The sequence below is a fragment of the Betta splendens genome, chromosome 15 (genome assembly GCF_900634795.4).
Source record: "Betta splendens chromosome 15, fBetSpl5.4, whole genome shotgun sequence".
Classification (NCBI taxonomy): domain Eukaryota; kingdom Metazoa; phylum Chordata; class Actinopteri; order Anabantiformes; family Osphronemidae; genus Betta; species Betta splendens.
This window is the reverse complement of record NC_040895.2, coordinates 12,581,893-12,603,880: the sequence shown is the minus strand read 5'-3', so window position 1 is coordinate 12,603,880 and position 21,988 is coordinate 12,581,893. Positions and strand designations below refer to the sequence as shown.

Sequence of the window (21,988 nt, the reverse complement as noted above, 5' to 3'; positions counted from 1 at the left end):
AATTCTAAATACAGATAAAATAATAAAACGCCGCACGACTGTAAAAAAAAAAACATTAAATAATTTACACAAACAGTTCAAGTGTCTGGTGTATTTATTGTAGTCTGTTATTTTAAAGTAGTTAGTTTAAACAATCCACAAAAGTAAACATCAGTAACAAAATGACCGTGACCGGTGAAACGTCACGGTCCCCTAAAAACAGAGCTCTGTCCGTTTTGACTAAACGCAACTGCTATTGTGTTGTTCCAACCTGTCATCCGCCTCAGGCACTGTCATCTGCCACGAGAATAACAGAAACGAGGCGCAAAAAAAAGAGAGATCCAGACATTTTATGTTCGTGTCAGGTCGATTTTATTTACATACAATGAAAATGATTTATTTTCTGATGGAGGTAGAAAACGCGGACTGGGCAGAAAGAAAAGGAAGAAAGGAAGAGGAATGGTCTGTCAGGCCGCTGAGAAAAGAAGTTTAAAATGCCTTGAACTATTCACCGCTTAGATGGCTAATCAGTATTGAGGCTCCGGGGCGATCGGGCAGCTTTTCAATGCGGTTTTCCTTTCATCTCAATCGGGATAGAGGCGCTCAATTAAAAGCCTATCAGTTTGTAAGTAAATCAACGCCTATCAAAGTTGTCACTTCAAACAAAACGATTATTATTGCAACCCGCCTCTGCCATTAATCTCTTTCTGTGGTAATCTGCTTGACAGGTCAACTTGGAGAGCAAGAAAACCTGGAGTGGACGGTCACAGGGGGCAAAATAGGTTTTCTGCTATATAGAAAAAAAAACGTGTTTGTAGAAAATCTTTGTAAGTTAGAATAAAATGTCACGTGCCACGTGTTATAAGCTGCATGTAGTGCGACAATTAAAAGGTCCCAAATAAGCAGAAACAAAAAAATGTAATTTCCAACTAGACTAAAAAAGAAAAGAAACAAATAAAGATTTATAGGCCTACACAGTCTGCATGACTGCGTATGAATAAATAGCAACAGCCATAATTAAAAAGGAATACAAGTCTTCATTTTGAAATGATGTGTCATGTAAATACCAGCAGCCCCAGAACAGGCCAACACTTCTTTTCAATTTGATGTGAGAGTTTGTCACACGGGGAGGAAAAAAAGTCCAAATGAACGGAGCTCTATTCCTTCAAACGTTTCTCTCTGCCAAGAGAGAGGAGGTGGTGGTGCGGGTGGAGGTGGGGTCGTTTCACAATATGCAAAGATGTGTGATTGATAACAGGCTTGCTGTTTTCTGCAAGGGCTGTCAGTCCGTGACACAATATGTGAGTTATTAGGGCAAAGAAGGGCAACCATAAATTTTCACTGTCAGGCGAAAACCCTCTTTATTGTCCGTATGACGAATGGGCTACTGCAGCAGACACCAAAATACTCGGCATTCCCCTTAAATGGGAACACATTTCTGCGACTATAATTCATGATATTTAAATAGAAAGTTTTAATATCGCCCCCCATATATTTTGTAACACTGGCATGTTTATGAATCACTCTACACATGCAAGTGCAACTATTTACATCTCGTGAGGAGATGTGTTAGATTTGCGGGATTACTTTGAGCTATGTGCTGGGACAACTTTTAAAGAGGGAGGGGGGCGAATTTTAATCTTGCGGTTGCTTCACGGGGTAAACAACATAAAATAGAAAATGTACAATTAAATAAATTTAAGACGCCACATCGTTTTTTTAAACTAATGCAGATTTATTATTTGAAAGCTTAAATACAACCATTCTGTTTTAGAGATTCCCATGGAAACCGTAAAGTTATGAATTTCATTTCATTGCTTTTATTTTATTTCCCCCCATTATTTATCCCACTTTAAGAAAACAGTCCAGCAAGTCGAAAGAAACGTGATCGTTCTGCAAATAGCAGTAGCTGTAAAGCAGATGAGAGAGATGCCACGTTTAATCATTCAAGTAATAAAATGCATGCGTGAGGTATTAAAGCGTTTTCTAGAACTCCAAGAAGGCAGGACGGGTTTACAGGAAAACCCGTGACGCGACATTACCTGGATCACCGCCTATTGAGATCCGAAGTAAAGCGAAAGAGATTAACGGATAAAAAATAGCGCTGCATCAACATTAGAATGTAATCCTTCAGTGTATAAGTAATTTATTACGTTACTTAAACGCGAACACTCATTGCGCTCTGTCAAAGGCGAAGCAGCGCGTGCACTACAGCGGACGCTGAAGCCGAGCACACTCTCTCTCTCTCTCTCTCTCTCGCTCTCTCTCTCTCTCTCTCCGGGCGCGTTGCAAGGAGAAAGCGAGCTTTTCCGCGTGTGGGAGGTCCCACGTGACGTCACATGACATGCAGCGTGGCAGAGGAGCACTTCAGTGCTCCAGAACTCCTCCTAGCAAAACGGGGACCACTGTGGGCCCGTGCAGCTTTGCTCTGTGCATCTTTAACAGACTTTTTTTGTTGTTGCTAAGCATCAGTGTTGCTTTAGCTGCAGAAACATGAGCCCAGCTCCCTGCTCTTGCCTTCAGCCTGCAAACATTGGAGTTGTGCAACAAACATGATCTTTCATTGCTTTATGTTTTGTTGCACAACTCTTAAGTGATTTCTGTGGCCCTCAGCTGCCAACAGGTAGCTTGGCCCACTCTCTTGAGCAGGCTGGTGCAGCTGTCACTAGTTGCAGGCGTGGGCTCTTTGAAGGCACGTTCTATCTTTTCCCCACATGCTCAGTAGGATTTCGAGCAGAGCTTTTCAAGTGCCTAGTTCAGGGAAGGTCAGTTTATTCCAACACCTGCATCTGACACAGAGCACTGGGAAAATTCTGCTCCAGAGTTACTCAGTAGTCTTAGGATTGTACAGACTCGACTCACCTGCTGCCAGAAGCAGAAACGCAGCCTCCATGTGTAACTAAGCTTCAGCTTCACGTTTCATACGGTGCTTTTTGCTTTGAAATCTAATCTAATCTTAGAACACAAAGACACGTTGGCCGGGTGAAGTCCACACGTTTAAAAAGTACGGAGCTGAGGTTTCCTGCTAGCTAGAATAGCATATGCGCTATTTGGACCAAATTTCCAAATTTGCCTTTTTTTGCGACTGACAATAAGTGAGAATATTAATCTTTATAACAGACTGCTTTTCTTTTATTGACTAGTTGCAGTGGTCGCAGGATGTTTTTATGTCTTAAGTATGTTTATTAGAAAAACAGATGGTTTGATGAACTCCCACGGGTGGACGCTGTGATCTGACCCGCGTCGTGATGGTCTGGCGTTGTAACCACGTGCCCTTTCAAACCCAGCAGCTCAGCGGTCTTGGCGGCGACACGCCCCCGTCGCCACCGCGTGCTTCCGCACAACAGCGGGTCAGCTGACCGGGACGGCACGCGGAAGCTGCAACGTGAAAGTGAAGCGAGCACGGGCCACTGGACCTCCAAAGTAAACGATCTACGTCCACAGACTCCTCCACGTTGATGCGCGTCATCGCCGCGTCCTTCGCCGCCTCGGACACTCTCACGCACTTCATCCGGCAGCTCGGGCAGCGGCTGTCAGCCCCGCGAGCGCTATGGTGGACACCGAGCCGCTGGTTGCTTTGAATGGGACGCAAGTAAGTTTGTTTTGGAAACTTTCTGACGCGCAGAAATAGCGAGGCAGTTTTTTTTTAACTCGCTGTTTGGGTTTTGTTTGTTCCTGGAAAGAAATATGTGTCACGTGACGACGTTGCTATCGCTGTAGTTGCGGTCACTTTCAGTGAACCCCCCTCAAAACAGCGCAGAGTAATGGCCCCAGGTAGCAGAAGTGTGTGCAATAAAGTTTAATGTTGGCCACTAGCCCATGTCTGATGGCCTGAGCATTATACATGCATAATACATAACATTCTGTATCATTCAGAATTAATCCACCAGTGCTGGTTCCAGAGTATTATTATTTAAAGGTGTGTTATCCCGCACTCATGGCAGTAAGGTCTGTTCTGTTATTGTTCTTTATCTCTCTGTTTTTTTACCCATAAAGATTTCATACATCGGACACGACTGTAAGGAAATTCCAGGCTTCCTTGGAGAGATGTACGGTCAGTTTGCCAAAAGGCTGGATCTGAGCTTCAATCAGCTCAGGTAGGTGATAAACGGGCGCCCGCCGGGTTCATCCGAACGTGTTAGCCCTGTGTCGATAGGTGGTCAGAGGTGTCATTAGAACATCAAAGAGGGGAACGGGCGTTTTCGGATGGAGGTTGATCTCGCAGGTCACGGACGGGCACCTCGCGGCAGCCGCTTCAGAGACAGGTCCAGCGTGGTTGATCTGGCAAGTGAAGGAAAGCTGATTCCTTATATACAGTAGACCCTCCTGTTTCTGAAGTCAGCTCTGTGCACGTGGTGTGTGGAAATATGGGGATAAAGTGTCCTCAGTTAAACGCGTGTAGGCATAAACAAACGAGTTGAAGAAGTGAGAACAACTGCAATGAATGGAACATCCCACAAATATAAACTATTCACGTTTTGAACAACCACTAAGGTAGTTTATTGCACTTTTTGTAGAGGATACAGTTAAAGCCCTCCTATTCTTTATTTACCTTTTTAGGCATAGGTGTAAATAGGGGTCACACCTGAACACCTGAAGAAATATTTCTTAATAAAAGTGCGTGCATTGTGATGGTAGAGAATCTGCTGGAGACACAGATTCTGTTTATTCTGAATCGCTTCATGTGTGACGACATATACAACCTGTGATGTCTATGAAGCTGTATTGTGCCACCTATTGTGTCATCTTTTCATCGTTTACGTGTCTGAGCATAGAAACATTTTCTACAACACCCCGCTGCTTTCTGTTCCTTAAAAGGTTTCACATAACATTTCCAAGTGTGGGTTCTGGTCTGTGTACTTTGGCCTTCTCCCACAGTCCAAAGACATGCAGTCAGGCTAATTGGAGACCCTTAAATTACCCATAGCTGTGAGTGTGAACGGTTGTATTTCTGTGTGTGGTGGCCAGTGATGGGCCGGTGGCCGGTCCAGTACCCCCCCCCCCCTTGCCTACAAACGGCTGAGAAGCTCCATCAACCCCAACGGCCTTATAATGGGCCCGATCGGCCGCCATCTGCCTCTGCTGGTGGGCACACATAGATGTGGGATCTATGTGCGGAAACCAAACCTGATCACTATCTAAGAAGAGTTGAGCAAGTAGAAGAGGAAATGATACGAACTATTTACTCATTGGAGGTGGAACTAAAACATGTCACCCTATGGGACAGAGCCTCGGTTTATGTTTTCATATGAGTCCATTCACGATTCCTGCATTGCTTACACGTTTGTTAATACAGCCCGTTACAAGGATTGTGTCGTCTTGTATATTGGTCAGTTCGGCTGTAAGTGTTCTCGTGTTCTGGTAAAGGGAGCCTCTGAGACTGTGCATGGTCCACTTGGGACAGTTGAACAGTACAGTAGTTGCCTTGGCATTGCCTAAAAGAAGAGGAGGCCTGTTATGTCTCGCAAACCACTTCATGAAATCTGACTGAAACAGTTCTTGTGTGTGTTGGTTTGGGAAGATCAAGGCTGGCATTATGTTTTCCCCCTTCAACCGCATTAAGGACTTCATGTTTAGAATCAAATATTTATAAATATGATATTACTAATTCATCAGTAATTTTCAGTTTGGCTAATCTCAGATGTCAGATGTGATTACTGAAGTTCAAAGGCTGGTCTGGGTGGAGAAGCCGTAGGAAGAACCAAGTGGTGCACCAGCCATCTGGGGCACAGATCAGTGAACTATTGATTGATGGTTTTCTGGTGGGCAGAGTGATCTGCTGCATAAGTCTTGATCAGTGTGTGGTTAAACGGTTCCCTTTGAAACATTTTATTAAGTGTTAACATCAAATGCATCAGTGCACCACCCAGTTTGACCTCAGTAATAAGTTGAATTAACACCTTTGTCTCCGTTTCAGTGTAACTCTACCTTCACGGCAGAGCTGCTGTTTTTAATGATGTTATATTGTACAGGTGTACCTAATAATGTGGCAAGTACCTGTGTGTGTCTGATTCTCCTTTACACTCTCCCTCGCTGCTCCAGACGGCTTCTGTGGGTGCTCACATGACTCCATGAGGAGGTCATGAGTGGGTGGAACTGTGAAACTCAATAAGCAGCTCAACATGTGATAATGTTCAAGCTAACTAAGGCATAGCAAGCCCCCTCTGTAGTTTTGATCCTCATAAGAATGCACTGAATGCTCAGAGACCACGGCCTCACGGTCTACCGACCAGCCTCGCCTTCAAAATAAAATAAAATAAAATATTTGATGTTCAGGAAAATGAAGCAGGATACGCATTATAGTCCATCATAATATTACGGCCATACCTCCAGCTCCTGGATTCAGGAGTGGAGAGGTCTTACACTGTAGAGCCATGTTTGTATTGACACCATGACCTCGTTTCACCCGCTTCAGTGTCAGCTCAGGTGTAAACACGTGCACGTTAGTGATGCTCAGAGAGCTGCCTTTAGCTTCCTCGCGGTGGCCGACCGGAATCGTGTAGGAGCCACTGCCAGAGATGGTCGTAGCCAATATGCTCATTTCTGTCAGCTCCCTTGACAACACTCGTCCAGCGGCCTGACAACGAGAGGCGAGGCGCTGGCATCACACTTTAGCCGTGTCCCGTTGGTCGGGACGCGCACGCGCGTGTGCGCCCCCCGCGTGCCGACGCACACGCGTGTTTGCTTGCATGCGGCGTTTCCCGTCCGTCTCCGCCGGCGTGACGGTGAGTGGCTGGCCAGGTAATGGCAGGATGGGATCACGGCGGCGGCCTGTCACACCCACGCGTCCCCCTGCGCGCCGCACTGGCAGCCTGTCTCATCAATTTGCTGAGGAGTGTGGCTCGTAGCGGGGGTTTTGTCTCGCGTCGGGCTCGGAGAGTGTCGTGCGGTCCACTTTTTTTTTTTTTTTTTTTTTTTTGCAGGTCAGGTGGCTGACGTGTTCCCCCTGTGTGACTGAGCCGCACTTCGGGCGTCTGCATCCGTTACACGGGCCGCGTCGCCTCGGACACGCGAGGTTTGAGGGCGACGCGTTCGGGAGTCACAGGGTGATTTCCAGCCTTGTTAGAGCAGTGATGCCGTTCTGCAGAGATGTGATGTGGCGGATTGATAAACCGGTCACATTTGTGCACTGGACGCAGCTGTGAAAGTTGTCCGGGCACCGAAGCGGCCTCCAGTAGAACCAGACTCAGGGTGGGCGGCCGCTCGGGGTGACGGGGGCTACAACACGCAACAACAACATGATCAGGAGGGAATGCTCGACAGAGTATGTGAGCTTTTACAGCCCATCATACAGAAAACCAGCATCACATGCAAACAGACGCATGACTGCAAACATTTTACTCCTGTGACATAGTGCAGCGTTTGGGCCTGGTGAAAAGGTCACTTTGGGTTTGCATCTTGAATTTCACTGAATCCTCATGAAACAGGCTGCTGTCATTGATGTCTCTGACAGATGCTCTATATGTGGTTTTGCTGGAGCGTCATCGTCATTATCTTTACTTGAGTGCCCACCTTTTTTCTCCTCACATCCAGGCAACTGCATTTCTCTTTCTTTGCATTTTACCGTGGGCCTGACTCTGTATTATTATAGTTCGCACTCAACCTGAAGCGTGTAGAACATAAAACGCTTCACATTCTTAGGGTCTGGGGTCATATTCTGTGTGGTTTACTCGATATATGATCTGAAGATCGGTTTGCTCTTTGATAAAACAATCATGTATTACAAATGAACTCCTGGCATCATACTTTTAAATTGAAATGCAGCCTGCCATTAAAAGGGCTCCATATTGGACTCTTGCATTGCAGATCAAACTCGGCTACCTTTGCGTGCGTGTATGTGTGTGTACAAACGCTACGCGTGTGCATTTGTCTGTGGGGGTATGTGCTTACCCAGACTATGTTGGTGATGGCAGGCGTTTTGCATTTTAATGACAAATCAAGTATGCTAACCCGCGTTTTTAAAACGAAAGTGCTCTAAATGTCGCCCAGCTGTCAGAATGAGATGTAAGTAGTCTGATGAAAAGAGAACAAAGGAGACAAAGTAGGGAGGCTTGGTACACTGAGAAATGAAATAAAACCTTGTATGGCCTGTCAGCTGTGTCGTTTTATATTCATATCTAAAGAACATTATAGCATTACTCCAGCGCTCATGCCTCACTCATCTGTCTCTCCTAATTCATCACAGGCGCCGCTCCGTCTTTCAACTTGCTGCATGTCAACACAGGAAGAGGCCTGCTAATTGACAAATGAGTGTCACAGGCATCAAGTCTTCTTTTTTTTTCGTCCCGCGCGAGGTAGGCTGCGGTTGTTTGATGGCGGCAGGAGGAGGAGGAGGAGGCGGAGGCGGAGGAGGAAGGGGCCTGTTATTGGCAGAAGCTCAGTAAGCGGCTTTAGACCGGTCCTAGAATGAGAAGTGACAACGGGAAGAGAGCCTGTCATTGTCTTGCTTAAGTGTTCAATCTGCGGAGATGCCGGTATGCAGATAAAGTGTCAGTTAGGAGGAGAGGATGTGAAACATTGGCCGTATGAAGTCCTCAAATCACTTAAGCGGCAGCGTGGATTGTGTGCGTGCCTGGTAATGGCGGCGCCGCGCTCCGCTCTGCGAGGAGATACATCCCATATCCGATCTATCAGACCTGTTTAAGCCGATATTCTTAGATAACCTGATCTGTGCCTTATAAATTAGGGAAGATGCAGAGCTCTCCCCGCCCCGAGAGATTTAAACTGAAGAGATGAGCGGCACGAGGCCTGGCGGCAAATAACTGTAGTATTGGAAAACCAACTATTTTAATTTCAAGCGGGATGCTTTTTGAATTATGCACTGCTCCTGGGAAGGTGATGGAACGACGCAGTGCTGAGGATGTTATGCTTAATGGATGCCTCCGTTTTGTTCCTCCAATTGTCCAATTTGAGTTGATGTCAGATTTTTCGCTTATGTGATCGCTGCACTCGAGTCACGGAGGACTGTCGATGCGGTGCCGGTGGGGAGCGCGAGAGGCACCGAGGCCTGTGGAGAAACGTTTCTCCTTTAGTAAAATCATGTGTAGCATGAGATGGTTCAGGTCATTTAGATGAACTCACTTACTTGCACTTTTTAAAGTAGTGTTTCCTTCATTATGTTTTGTGTTGATAGGGCGTGAGTGTGTTAGTAAATCTAACATATTTATACGATTTTAAGAAATGCTAATAAATTAGATGCATAGTTGGAGTAGAGCAGATTTGTAGCCGGTGAAATCACGTCTGCCTTCCCGGCGCGCTCACAGCTGCATGACCTACAGTCATATGCAACTCATTTGGAGTCCAGCACTTATTCAGAAAAGTACAAATACGTATTGTCAGACATAATGTCTTTAGGTCTTGACCCTCACATTTACAGTTTAAATCAGTTCAAGCTTGGTCCCTGTCGCCTCTACAACTCATTGAGTCCCCAAAGTCTTTTACTGCTTTTGCTGTTGTGCGGATATTTTGTTGCTACTTTTGCTAGCTTGTTTCAGGAAGTGTGGGTTTCTATGGCAACAAACTAACCAGTGACACAATTCAGCGGTCCCTAAAGTTGCCCCACAGCATTACAGAAGAATACATGTATGCAGTTGGTTATAGGTTAGCTTTCTTCAGAGACTTCTGTTCAACAAACGTTGCTGACTAGTCTGTGTTCATATTTACTCAACTGATGAAATTCACAGGATTAATAGACGCTAAAGCTTCTCGTCTGCTTCCAGCTGCACAGTTTCTTTGCACCTAATCTCCCCGTTAAAACACAAGGCCCAGTGAACCGTGTGTTAATCACTGTCAGGCGCTGCCATCAACCTTCCCGAGCGTCCATCAGCCTCCTCGTCCTCAGACGAAGGCCGTCCTGCGCTATAGGATTTCGAATGGAATGGAACATCTTTATGTTCCTTTTGTTCACATTATATATACCGGGCAGCGATGCCATTCCTTTTATGACTGCGTCACATTTTTTATTGTATATCCCAAGACGGATGGCGTGCCGCTGACACGGAGATTTACAGGCTTTCAGCTTGCAGTGGCAGAGCTTTAGAAGAGCCTGCTGACATCTAGCCAACACTTTGGAGGAGGAGAATAAAAGCGGACACTTTATTGGCTCTGAGAGAAAGAGACAAAGAGAAAAAACACAGAGTAGGACAGAGCAGACCTGAGGAAAGGAAGCGGAGGGGGGGGGTGCTGGTTTCTTACTTTCTACCAGTTATCATGAGGACACTGGTTAAAACTGAAATTATATCTGCAGTCATTACCAATGACAAGCTTCTCAATAGCACCCAATAATTCCTAGTGATCTCCCACTAAATAGCTAAACTCACCGCCTTGGTGGCCATAATCAGCAAGCCGGACATCATCATCACGATACTATGCTATTTTCATATTTTATGTTGACCGCGATATAAATTTCCTCCCCGGTGTTTGGCATGTGGCAAGGTCCCGCTCCCTCCAGCGCAGTTTGATAGTCGGGCCTATTGAGTTACAAAGCCGTCTCATGGATACATCCTTTTTCCATTGACAACAATCCAATCAGTTTTAGTACAAAGTCTGGTCGAATAAAGAAAAATCGCTTAAACTCGACAATATGTTTCCGTAGTGTTTTCGCCGAGTGCAAACCAGTGATGGATCTTTACGGTTTGACCTGATGGGGCCCAAGTGGACACACTCCCTTTTCTATTTTGGCAAGTGGAAAACAAACTGTCCATACGTCTTAGTTGTTTTGATAGGCATGGCCGAGTCTTTTGATTTGGTGTAAACATCTGCTCACACACAGATCTTGACTCTCGTACATATTTAAACACTTATTAAATACTTTACAACTACTGCGCAAATTCTGTCGAAACACCATGTAAATATTAGAGAGAGGGGGGAAAAGTCAGATGTATAATTAATTAGTGACATGTTTAGTAAGTAGACGATTTGGGCAGAGTTAATGTGTGCTCAGGTTTTGACGCGAGGGTGTGCATTTTTAAGTGGGCATTAAAAGGAAGATGATTAATCCTGGCACTCAACTGCCAATAACAGGTTTTTTACTTGGTGTTACAGATGTGAGTGAATTTCAGGATTATAAATCTTTGTTTTTTTCCTTCAATTCCTCTGCTGCAGTGATGTTAAAGTACATAACACATGCAAAGTCATTTAGGATCCCCACTGGCGATAAGGACCTCTGGAAACAAAAAAGAGGAAGAGGGTGCCAATTTATGTCTGAGACACAATCTGTGCCTCTTTTAGCCCATAACTCAATGTTTATATTCACCCCATCTCACTTAACCATCTCCCAGATTGATGATGTAAGCAACTGGAAGGCATGGAACATATTAGACGAGAGCATGAAGAGGGGGCAACCGTGCTTCTACTTCCCTTGGCTGAGTCCCAAATGGAATAAAAAAGGGTTTGGAGCTCGTTTTGGACGAGGAACAAAGGAGCTTCTTTTGGTACGATCTAGGCAGTTTTGGTCGCTTCATGGCTTTTAATCTCCCACAGTCTATCCTACAGGGCCAAGGGGTGAAAAGTGAAGACAGATACATGTGTGTATCCACGCCAACACATAAGAGCACCATCGGAGTTTTTTTCCTGTGTTATGCTGTCAGGACATGAATAAATCCTATGACTATAAAATGAAGTTGGAAACCGTTATTACAGATAGCATCTCCTGGGACCCTTGCACTAAAAGTTTCTGTTACATCTTAGAGAAGACTAATATGATAATCCTTTAACCTCCTATGCTCAGAATCAGATTTAATCATGGTTTGCCAGTCTCCGAGTGATGAACCTACGTCCTCGAAGGCCATCTTGTTTGCTTGCTCTGCAGCTTCAGGCCCCTAATGGTCTTCGTGGGTGAGTCGTCCTTTTTTTTTTTTTTTTTAGCACTCTGGTAGAATGCTTAAACCATTGCTGGCGCTGGACAGCTGTGCCACATTCCCAGCACAGCTGTAACTCATTTCCTGTTTCCATTTCAGATAAACTTACTCGCTTCTTTCACAGCTTTCACTTGTGTATAAAAAAAAAAGAGAGAGAAAGAGAAAAAACACAGACTGTCCTTCCAAGCCGCCATCCCATGAACTCGACATTAGTCAGACAGGAAGATTTGTGGGAGATAACAGCCCCTGTGCTCCCGCCCGTCCTCCTCCCCTCTTTCTTTTATTATTCCAAATTGTTTATAGTCTCTATTTGCTTGTTCTATTTGTGAAGCCTGAAGAATAAGTTTACAAAACTCTAGCGCTCAGAAATCAAGGGCGAGCTAAGTTTTCTTTACGGCTACATCTGACATCCATCAGCATGGAAATATGTTTTAATGGTCAGGCAGGCTGCAAGACATCAGTAAGCCGTTGCCTCACTTTTCCACCCAGGGACATATTGAGATAAGAAACAGTGACGGCATGTTTCATGTCTCGGCTGCTGACATGTCTTTGCTTGAAAACTACAAGGAGCGATTCTTCCATTTTGGGGTTAGCAGTTTGTGTTGTACAGCTCTCTCATTCTGTCCCCCCTCTTAAAACAGTGCCCATCCATTAGGATAAACGCGCTGACTCCATCACAGTCGTTCGTCAGCGAGCCGCTGCCTGCACCATTAGCTGACAGCGTGATTATATGAACAACGCGGCAAACTGTCTTCTGATCGCCTCTGTCTGTCCAGACGTTTGGTGATGTTTAAGAGTTTCTCCCCAGTGGTAATGGTGAGATAGCTTTTGTACCGGGGGCACTGTGGAGTTTCTTTATATTCTCCCACTGTCTGGATCTCAGGGCCCCTGGGTCCTCCAAGGCTCAGAACATGTCTGTACTCAGATGTTTCCAAACACCAAACAGCAGAGGAGGAGGAGGAGGAAAAAGAAGGGATAAAGGAGAGACAAAGGGAAATGGGAGGAGGGAACGGAATCCTCATAGGGACAAAGTGTACATGTACACGCAGACCAGGCAGAGAGGCCCAACTGTGTCTGAAGACTTGTGATCTGAGGGCCGTTTGTGTGTCAGGCAGATCAAAGTGCTTTGAATAGAAGGCAAAAACCCTTTACCTTCCCTGACTAGAGCAACCCTCACTGGCTGATAGGTGAGGGAGGGGGATAATAATGGAGGTCTGTGTTAAAATACTGCTCCTGACCATTTTCATTGTTTTCTTACACTTGAACACACCACAGCATGTACTGATATTAAATGCATCTACAGTATGTGGCATTCCGTCTTCAATAAGATACTGATTAGCAACTGACGAACTGTTTTAGGTTGAAATTCACCTACTGTGCTGCTTGTTGACAGGAAGTAATAATGAAAGGGATAAACATTAGTGCGACTCCACCTCCCACTGATAATTAACATAGTACAATCATCACCTTTCTGACAACATCCACTTAAAAACAGTGAAATTATAACCTTGTGTAAGTAGAATTAGTTCCAAAGCTACTATTGGTTTCATTTGGTCTGTACAAGTGTCCAGTGAGTGTATACTCTACAAGATGCTGATTATAAAATGCTTTTATCACGTTTCACATTTTAAATGTAGCCGAGATAACTCATTCAAAAGGTCAGTCGCAGTTTACAGTAAACACGGACGTGAGTCCACCTCTGACGAGTAGAAACAGACAAAATACTGCAAAGGAAACATACAAGTGATGCTTATTCTGCTTTTGATGTTTTCTTTGCTGTATTTGTTGCCTCATTAGTGAATTATAAATAGGTACATAAATAATATATTATTAAATGATAGGTCAGCTCAACTAGACAGGCTTAAACATGTGTTTATGCTTATGACCTTTTGTTGTTGGAATGGTTTGACTATAGGACTTTCTATGTATATACTATACAGTATACTGTATATAAACACACTCATACTGTAGATACTGTGTAACTAGCTGTTCTTTTCATAGAGTGCCGTCACTCATGCTGTGAGTGTGTATTGAGTGTATCCTTCCATGGGCCTGGCTGCTTAAATTAATTATTAGTTTTATAGCGAACCCTGAGGCCTTGCAGAGGCAGCTAATCCCTGCAGAGGGCTAATCCGACCCCACGTTACACAAAATCAATGCGGGTCTTTGGTGTTGGCATGCCATCAGGGCACGGGGACACATGTCAGACAGGCCTCCTGATTTTTTCATGAGGTGTGTTTTTGAAGTGGTGGAGCCAGTGGAGGATGCTCGAGGTACCCAGAATTGAAAAGAATATCCGGAAGCGAGAAAAGGCCGGCATGACCGAATTTCTCCTGGGCCGATGGTGATGCAAGTGTGTGTGGTTTGTGTGTTAGCTAGAATAAAAACAGCTGAGATGTCTTATCGGACACACAAACGTAAGTTGTGTACATTTGTGGTAAATGAAGAAATCTTACAATAACAGCGAGCGCGATGGAAGCAGTAAGATGACTAGTGAGTCAATGATCCCTGGCAGCCGTAGCAGTCGTGGACATCTGTGTTGGATGAGTGTCCTGCAGTCATTAAAGAAGTGAATGGCTTTTGTTTACAGTGACTGACTGCAGACCGGGGCCGTCAGAGTTGTGTCATGCCTGCTAGCGTCTCTGATCTATCGGCTGAGGATCAGTGCCAGACGCTGTAAACACCACGCTGTGCAGTTTGCCCGATAATTTGATGAAAGGATGGGAACGGGACGGTTATTTTGAAGGTGTCAATTTGTGTCTTTTTAGTAATAAATCTTCTTTTAATGACCCAAGATGATAAGATCCTATTTCGTCTTGGCAATGATACAAGACAGTCTGTGTTTTGAGACCAGCTTAATCTTGTCAGATTTGATCCATTGTCGAAATTAAATCCACCATCCATTTTCTTCTACTTTGTCAGATTTTAATACCATTCAGAGAAAATATGAATATTTCTCATTCCTCAGTCTCATTTCATATTTCCAGCTGTCTGTCAGTAATTGTGAGAGGGAGAATGAGATGATCTGACCCAGTCCCCTACTTTTTTTTTTTTTTTTAGCACCTCTCATTCTGCCTATTAATTTTGGATTACCAGCCTTCTGTCTGTCTCTCTGTCTCTGTCTTTCTCTCTCTCTCTCTTATGGTGACTGGCAGCTGAAGATAATAGCTTTCATAATGTGGTGAGCTTCATTCCAAGCACTTCTGTGTTTCTCTTTATGAGAGAACAAAAAAAAATGTCGGGCCCAGTCGGTCTATTCATTTCCTCTATTGGGAGATTAATGAGAGAAACAGTGCTGTCTCAAGCCGTTCCTGACAGCCTTCAAAGTCCCTGCACCGGTTCACTCAGGCTGCTGTGACACTGTAGCATACGATTACAAAGGCAAACATGTGATCAAACCTACACCATACAGTGATCTCAGCATTTTCTGCCCAACCTGTTCAACGCTGAAATGATCAGATTAAAGCTCATTAAGGCTGTAGGATTTTGAGTTTACAGACCTAAATGCTAAATGTTGGCTGATACGAGTCGGGCTTCATGAAGTGAAACCGGTGGGGACGGACTGTGGCTCTGGGGGTTGGGGCAGAGGTGCCACTCGCGAGGAAACGATGTAGGCGGACGAATCTTGTGCTTAGTCATGAGACCTGCGGTTCCGCTGTTCGCGTTTCTTATCTGGAACACAAAGAGACAGTCATTGTCAGAGGAATTTCATACTTCAACACAGAATACTTTCAGTGCTTTCAACGTTTTCTACTCACCCGCGAAAGTTATATTTGTCTTTAAACTTATTCTATTTAAAGCTAAACACTCAGTATAAGGGGATGCATGATGAATGATGCCACCTCAGCAGGAATCACTATATATACAGTGCGCAGAGTGAAGCTCCATGGCTATAAATTTAAGTGCGCATAAAATCTGTAAATTGTGTGGAATCAGGAGTTCTGCAGCTGTTCCTCTGGTTAAACAACCCAGTGCACTCTATTAAAATCTGGTAAAACCTCCCTTGTGACAGTAAGTCCAGTGTCTTATCATATGACTGACACCGCAAACCAAATTAAACAGTCGTCCCGTCATACGCTCACTTGAAACTTCCTTAAACTGCGAGGTCGACTGTGTATTCAGTGTCTGTGCCCCGCTGCCTCGCATCATAAGCTGAAGTGTTCTCCCCCCATTGCTCTGCAGGCTAATGGTTAATGTTTGTATCAGTGCTTTAATCTAAGATAAGGTGGCTAAAAGTGCAGGACCTCGGGGCGAGGAATAGGAATGAAGTGCACGCAGACAAAGCTCTGGCCTGCGTCGTCGCCGCACGCATGGCGTTTTCTGGGAAGGTGCACACGAGGCTGCGACTTGTGATGCGGCGGCATAAATCAAGGTTAGAGCCTCGCAGCCAAAGTTGAGCTTTGCTGACTGCATTTCTTAAGCTCATTACGGCGTTGAAGGAAACCTTGTTCCTGCCTCTGTTTGAAAATTGACAATAAACCGGTTGCTGAAGTGGAATCATTGTGCTCTCGTTGCACTAAATTTAGTGTGCGGGCTTGGCGGAGATATAGTTTCTGTATAAATGTCCACATGCACTGAAGTAACCCGGTTACTGCTGGATAAGCTGGTTTCTTATCTGTCATGTGAATAGAAAACCCAGTTTGCTTAACTGGAGGCTTGACTACATATTTCAGGTTTAGAAAGACTCGACTCCATCCATCTGCTCGGATACACCTTGTGTGTGAACACATCCGTGACCTGAACCCTCTCAGGGTTTGTTGAGTGTCATGTTTTTTAGCCAGGCGAAAGGAGCCGTCAGGTGGTTTTCTGTTAAAAAGAATGTTAAGGATAAGGCCACAAACATATCAACGTCTGCAAACAATTTCCTGAGGAGGGAGGTGGCGAAATACCAAATGACCTGTTTAGGTAGTAGCTAATAAAATAGTTTTTTCATGAGCAGCAGTACAGTTGATTTGGTGATCTTACGTGATGAGACGTTCCAGACATACTGATTTATAAAACTGCCTCTTGTTTCGCGGCGACTAAAAGTTACGAAAGATCCGTGAAGGGGAACAAAGGCCGTGCTGTACACAGGCAGCAGTGGTGTATTTGCTTTACATGGCTTTGATTAAAGGTTTGCCCAGAAAGGAGACATTTCTTGTGCTTTATGGGTTTCTTTGCCAGCTTGGCAGCAGCACTGGCGTTTAAATGCCCATTAACAACCTTTTAACTGTCAGCATCTTTTGAAATATGGATATTTGCCTTCCTTGCTGCCTCGCAGCCACCAAAATGACTTTTAATAGCGCAAGTGTTTGTATTAATATGTTCCTTCATGAGGAAGTAGACGAGCCGCGTGTCATTCCAGTGCAAAGGAGTTTGCCAATGATGTCTGATTAGGAGTGCGGGGGGAGATTAATAGATGTTCCTTCTCCTCATTTGTTATCACTCTTTTAGTGCATTGACTGACTACAGCGTGCGATAAACAGGAGGAAGCCTCTGCATTTCCCGAGCGTGACACTATCTCTCCGCTCTCGCTGTTGATGCCACGTCTCCTCTGACAGCACATCCGACGCCGGCTGCCTGGTCCTGTGCAATTTTCAGCGGCAGAGGGGAAGGTGTTTGCGATCTGCATTTTAATCCCGCCCCGTTTAATGTGTGCCCCCTGACAATCTGGGCCAGACATCACTTTAATGGTATGTACAGTGATAAAGCCAATAAAATGTCAGGATGATTGATAATCTGAACATTATAGCAATATGACTTTCCAGTTCTCCTCTGCGCTCCGATGATGGTTCCCAAATTGAATCCTTTCCATGTGCGTGTGCGTTCACATGGCATACACGTGTGCAACTGCGCTGAACCTCAGGTGAGAGGGAAAACACAGGGAACCTTATTAGATTCTCAGTGAAGCAGGTTTTAGTGTTTATGCAATGCTTTATTCCCAAAATAACAAACCATTTCACCTGAATAGATTACCTCCAAATAATTTTGGCCCGCTCACTGTATTTGTCTGGAAAATATGGATTTGGAGTGGGAGCAATTATTGGAAAGATTACCATATTTCTTCGGTTAAATAAATGCTATGAAATCTGGCTTTCCGCTGAGTGTCGGGAGCGGCGACTGTACGAGCCAGGCCAGCCGGTGCGTTTCCGCCTGCTGGGGATGGATGGGAGGCTGGAGAAAGCCGCTCGTATCTCTTGACTTCTGAACTTGTCCAAACACCGGTGGACGCCCCAGACGTGACGTGCCCAAGATGCCGGCGGGCCAATAAAACCTTACAGTTGCATTGTGTCACTCAGCTTCAGATGTGGTTCTCACACACAGCTGACACTGTGTCACTGTGGGATTTGTTAGTACCGTAAGTATAATTTTTCCATTGGTGCTATTTTTATCCATGAAAACGTTAACCTGTCAGTTTATTTGGAGCCGTCCTCTAAAGCGGCACGTCCTCCTCAGCCCTCGTGGACGAGATCAAAAAGGTCTGGTTTCTGATTTATTGCTCACTATTTACAAACCGATAGCAGTTGGCTCGAGATTGACAACATGTGGGGACCTTTAGTGCAGACAGTATCTCCATACACCTACGAAACAGCTCCTTTTATCTTTGCTAGAGTCGGAGCAGCGCCGCCTGTGACTGGCAGTCATAGAAAGCTCTTTGTTTTATGTAAATGGTGATTGATGACACGTCTGGCACAGCCTGCAGTTTTTGACAAAAAGTATTGATGGCTGCTCTCAGTAAAGTGTTAGTCCAGGTGACAGTGCAATCCATTTTAAGATGGATGCGAGGGAGGGAGAGGCGGAGAGCGAGGGACTCGAACAGGGAAGTCATCAGCACTTTCAGGAGCGACTCGCGCATTCGCAACTCCAGTTTCACGACGGCGGGGATCGCTGGTACATACAGACGCTGCAGCTGTGGGTTCACGTGGTTCATCAGATAATTTTAGCACCGCTCCCGAGTGCTGCGGCGCCGTGTGTGAACCCAACGGTTGCATCTTGTCGTTGGCCGTTTTTTTTTTTTTTTTTTTTTTGCCAACAAGGAGCCGGTGTGCGTTATCATTTCCTCCTGCCTGAACCCTTCAATCATCCCCTACGGACCCGGCGCCTTACTGCTTTGGAATAGTGAGAGCACAGTGTATCTATCACAACAAAGGCCGTCCGCATTGTGTGCTACACCTACTGTACAGAGATATAGTATCCGGGATGTGCTACACAGAAAAGAATGGCCTGATCCCACATTACAACAACATTTGGAGTCATTATTATCGGCGTGCATTGAAGAACAAAATACAAGAATTAATATGATCATATTGCAAATAGTCGTGTTTGTTCATGTTTGTGCTTGTGTTCAAGTCACACGCACTCTTTATCTGCTAAAGCTAACTGTAGGTAATATCGTCAGGTTTTAAGAACATGAACAGATACAGTTCAGTATTTCTGGCCACTAATTTTCCTTTGTCCGTTCTCTTCAAGCTATAAGAACCATTTCAGATTTGGACTAGTGTTGGAATAAACCTGTCTGCCAGTGAGGGTTCACTCACTTCCAGTGGCTCCAGGAGCCGTCGCAGCCATGGGATTTGTTTGAGCCGAGTAATACAACACATCCAGTATACGTCTTCTGACTCTAGGATGATGAATGAGAATTTACGTTGGGGCAGTTTGCTTTCGCACGCCCCGTTTGCACTAATGGAGCCGCTATCGCTGAGAAGTTTACTTTTGGATCCAGGTTTGTATGCGGGGAGTATCCAAAGGCCAGGCCAGGCAGGAACTATGGGTTGCAGACACGTTTGATGAAAACAATAAGCCTGCATATGTGAAGAAATGACTCCAGAGTGGACCTGGTGCTGATGTGTGTCTGACAGAACCAGATTTAACAGATGCTTCAAGGGGACCTTAACCCATGAAACCACGCTGTCCTGCATCCAGAGCTCCACCCTCTAACTGCTGTATAAATAGATTCTCGTGACAGGGTAATTCATCTCTGGCCATGAAACCATCAGCTTTAAAAGACAGCTCGCTGAGACCCTACGCTTGTTAGGGGCCAGATCAGCAGCCCAGATGCCTGGGATGTAAACTCATGAAGAGAAGATTAATTTATCTGTCATCCCTGACTTTGACAGTTGTTGTAAATTTGAGTCTGGCCTCTGCACACGGAAGGGAGGCGATGGGAGGGGTTGGGGGGGCGAGTAAAGATATGGATAGGAGTGCGAAGAGGGAGGACGGCATTAACAAGGGAGGGGTGAGGCCGGGGTGAGCGTGTCAGAAATTTCAAACATATAATATTGACAAGATAACTCACTCGCTCACTGCTGGTGCGCACCTGGACTGCATCCCGGCCCGCTTCTCCAGATGATGTGTTTGGAAGCCCATTGTTAGGAGAATGGTTTGCAGCGAGTTTTAGCCGACCTCTCCCCCTGCCCCCTTTTTCTTCTCAGAGCACCTTTCCTCCTCACCATTTCTTTCCCCCCACGGCTTCTTTTTTTCAAGATGGTGGCCACATAAGGCACGCTGGAAAATGAGTAGTGGTGGTGTCAGGGAAGCCATTTGGGGTCTGATTGATGGTAGCAGGCGAACCACAGCGGCCATGTTCTCTGATCTCCCTATGTGCGAGCCATGCCTGGCGCTCTCCGAGAAACAGGAGAAGTTCTTTTTTTTTTTTTCTCTTTTCTTTTTTTTAAAGTTAATGCTGCTGCCAGACACATTGCATTATATTTCTCATCATATCTGTGTCAGTGTTTCAGAAAATAGATGATGGATTGAGATGCATGGAATGGTTATCATTTGAGAAAGAGAGGAGCTGGCTCGGGATGAAAAACTGAGAAATAAAATGTTGATGCGATCATCAAAGTCCTGGATCCGGTGGCGCCCGTAATGTACTATCCAGTATTTATTTTTGACTCAAAATATTAATTCTAATCATAATCCATTTGGCAAAAATGGATCAAGTGCTCAGTTCAGTTTCACGTCAAGGCTTGTATATGTTTAAGTTGACTGATTTTACAGGATATTGACCAAATCACATAATTGCATGTTTTGCACATCAGGCAGTTCTATTGAATCTCAACTGACTCTCGTTAAAGTTTTGTGTCCAACCGCTTTTTTTTTTTTCCACCGAGCTTGATGCCAGTAAAGCTAGCCTTGTTTTAGGATTTATAGATCTACAGATGTGGATGTAGTTAAGGCTTTCAGCATTGATACTCGTGCTGTCAATAAAGATCCCCCAGGAGGTTTTAGTCTGCATAAGAATTATGTCTCTGCCTGACTTCATTTGACCCTTCTGTCTTTCCATAGGCCCGTCCATAAATGCCACAGTATATGCTGCAACTGCTAATTTATTTTCTCAGAGAACTGAAGGAGCATTCGGGTTGAAATAGTCGTCCTCCTGATTGGATTTATTGTGAGACGGATCGCAGGTTTATATGCGGAGTGAGGCATTCACGCACATCTGTTAATTTTGGTTGTAAGTTATCAACACCTCCTTATATGTCTGATTGGACCCAGGGGAAGTGACAAATATAGCCCAGGAAATCTTGAGCTTTTATTGTGGATTAGCATGCTAATAGGGTTTGGACAAGATTTGACAGCGCTCGCTTCCCCCTGGAGAGGGACGGCCTCGAGCCAGAGAGAGGGCGTTATCTGGGGGTAAGCAGGGGAAAGAAAGGGGAAAAGGGAAGGAAAAAAGGAAAGCGGGTTTTAAAAAAGGGGCATATAAAGGCGATGATGGAGGATCATGGTAGATATTGCCAGTTAGCATGTAGCAGGAAAAAAGGGCAGAAGACAGAAGAGGTAACCCAATCATGACAACTATGGTGACTTAACAGTCTCTCCTCCTAACCCTTTGTGTGTCAGACCCCCGTGGTTTTAAGAACTCCTTTCACCCAAAAGGAAGTCAAAAGATAATCCTAAGTTTGATGTTCGGAGAAACTTTTGAGTCGGAAGGGGAAAAGGGGTCACCGGTGTATAGGGCAAAGGGTTTAAGCTGTAAACCCTTGACAAAAGGTTCTGACAGAGAGAGTTCCTCCTGATCACTGAATGTGTTTGGGAAGTTCTGAGCACCTTCTCCGTGCATGATTAAACTTCCAGAAGAATAGAGAGATAAGGCGGCTTAGCGGCTTAAAAGTGAGTTCAATTTCTTAAAAAAAACAAATAACTGTAATCAATCAATGAGGTGGAAA

The 21,988-nt window shown here is 44.9% G+C and overlaps 1 protein-coding gene across 8 annotated transcripts in view; it reads left to right on the top strand.

Moving 5' to 3' along the window:
- Positions 1 to 3,265: 3,265 nt before the first annotated feature.
- lrmda (leucine rich melanocyte differentiation associated) overlaps positions 3,266 to 21,988 on the top strand; it is a 157,662-nt gene continuing 138,939 nt past the window's right edge. The window contains exons 1-3 of one of the 8 annotated variants that reach the window (XM_055502447.1): positions 3,976 to 4,076; positions 17,271 to 17,509; positions 17,585 to 17,682. In XM_055502447.1, the coding sequence (XP_055358422.1) occupies positions 17,630 to 17,682 (53 nt within the window). In that variant the 5' untranslated portion in view covers positions 3,976 to 4,076; positions 17,271 to 17,509; positions 17,585 to 17,629. Of the gene's footprint in view, positions 3,572 to 3,975; positions 4,077 to 17,270; positions 17,683 to 21,988 lie in introns of those variants that run through there. The other 7 variants (XM_055502450.1, XM_055502451.1, XM_029175848.3 and 4 more) reach the window with 7 other exon arrangements.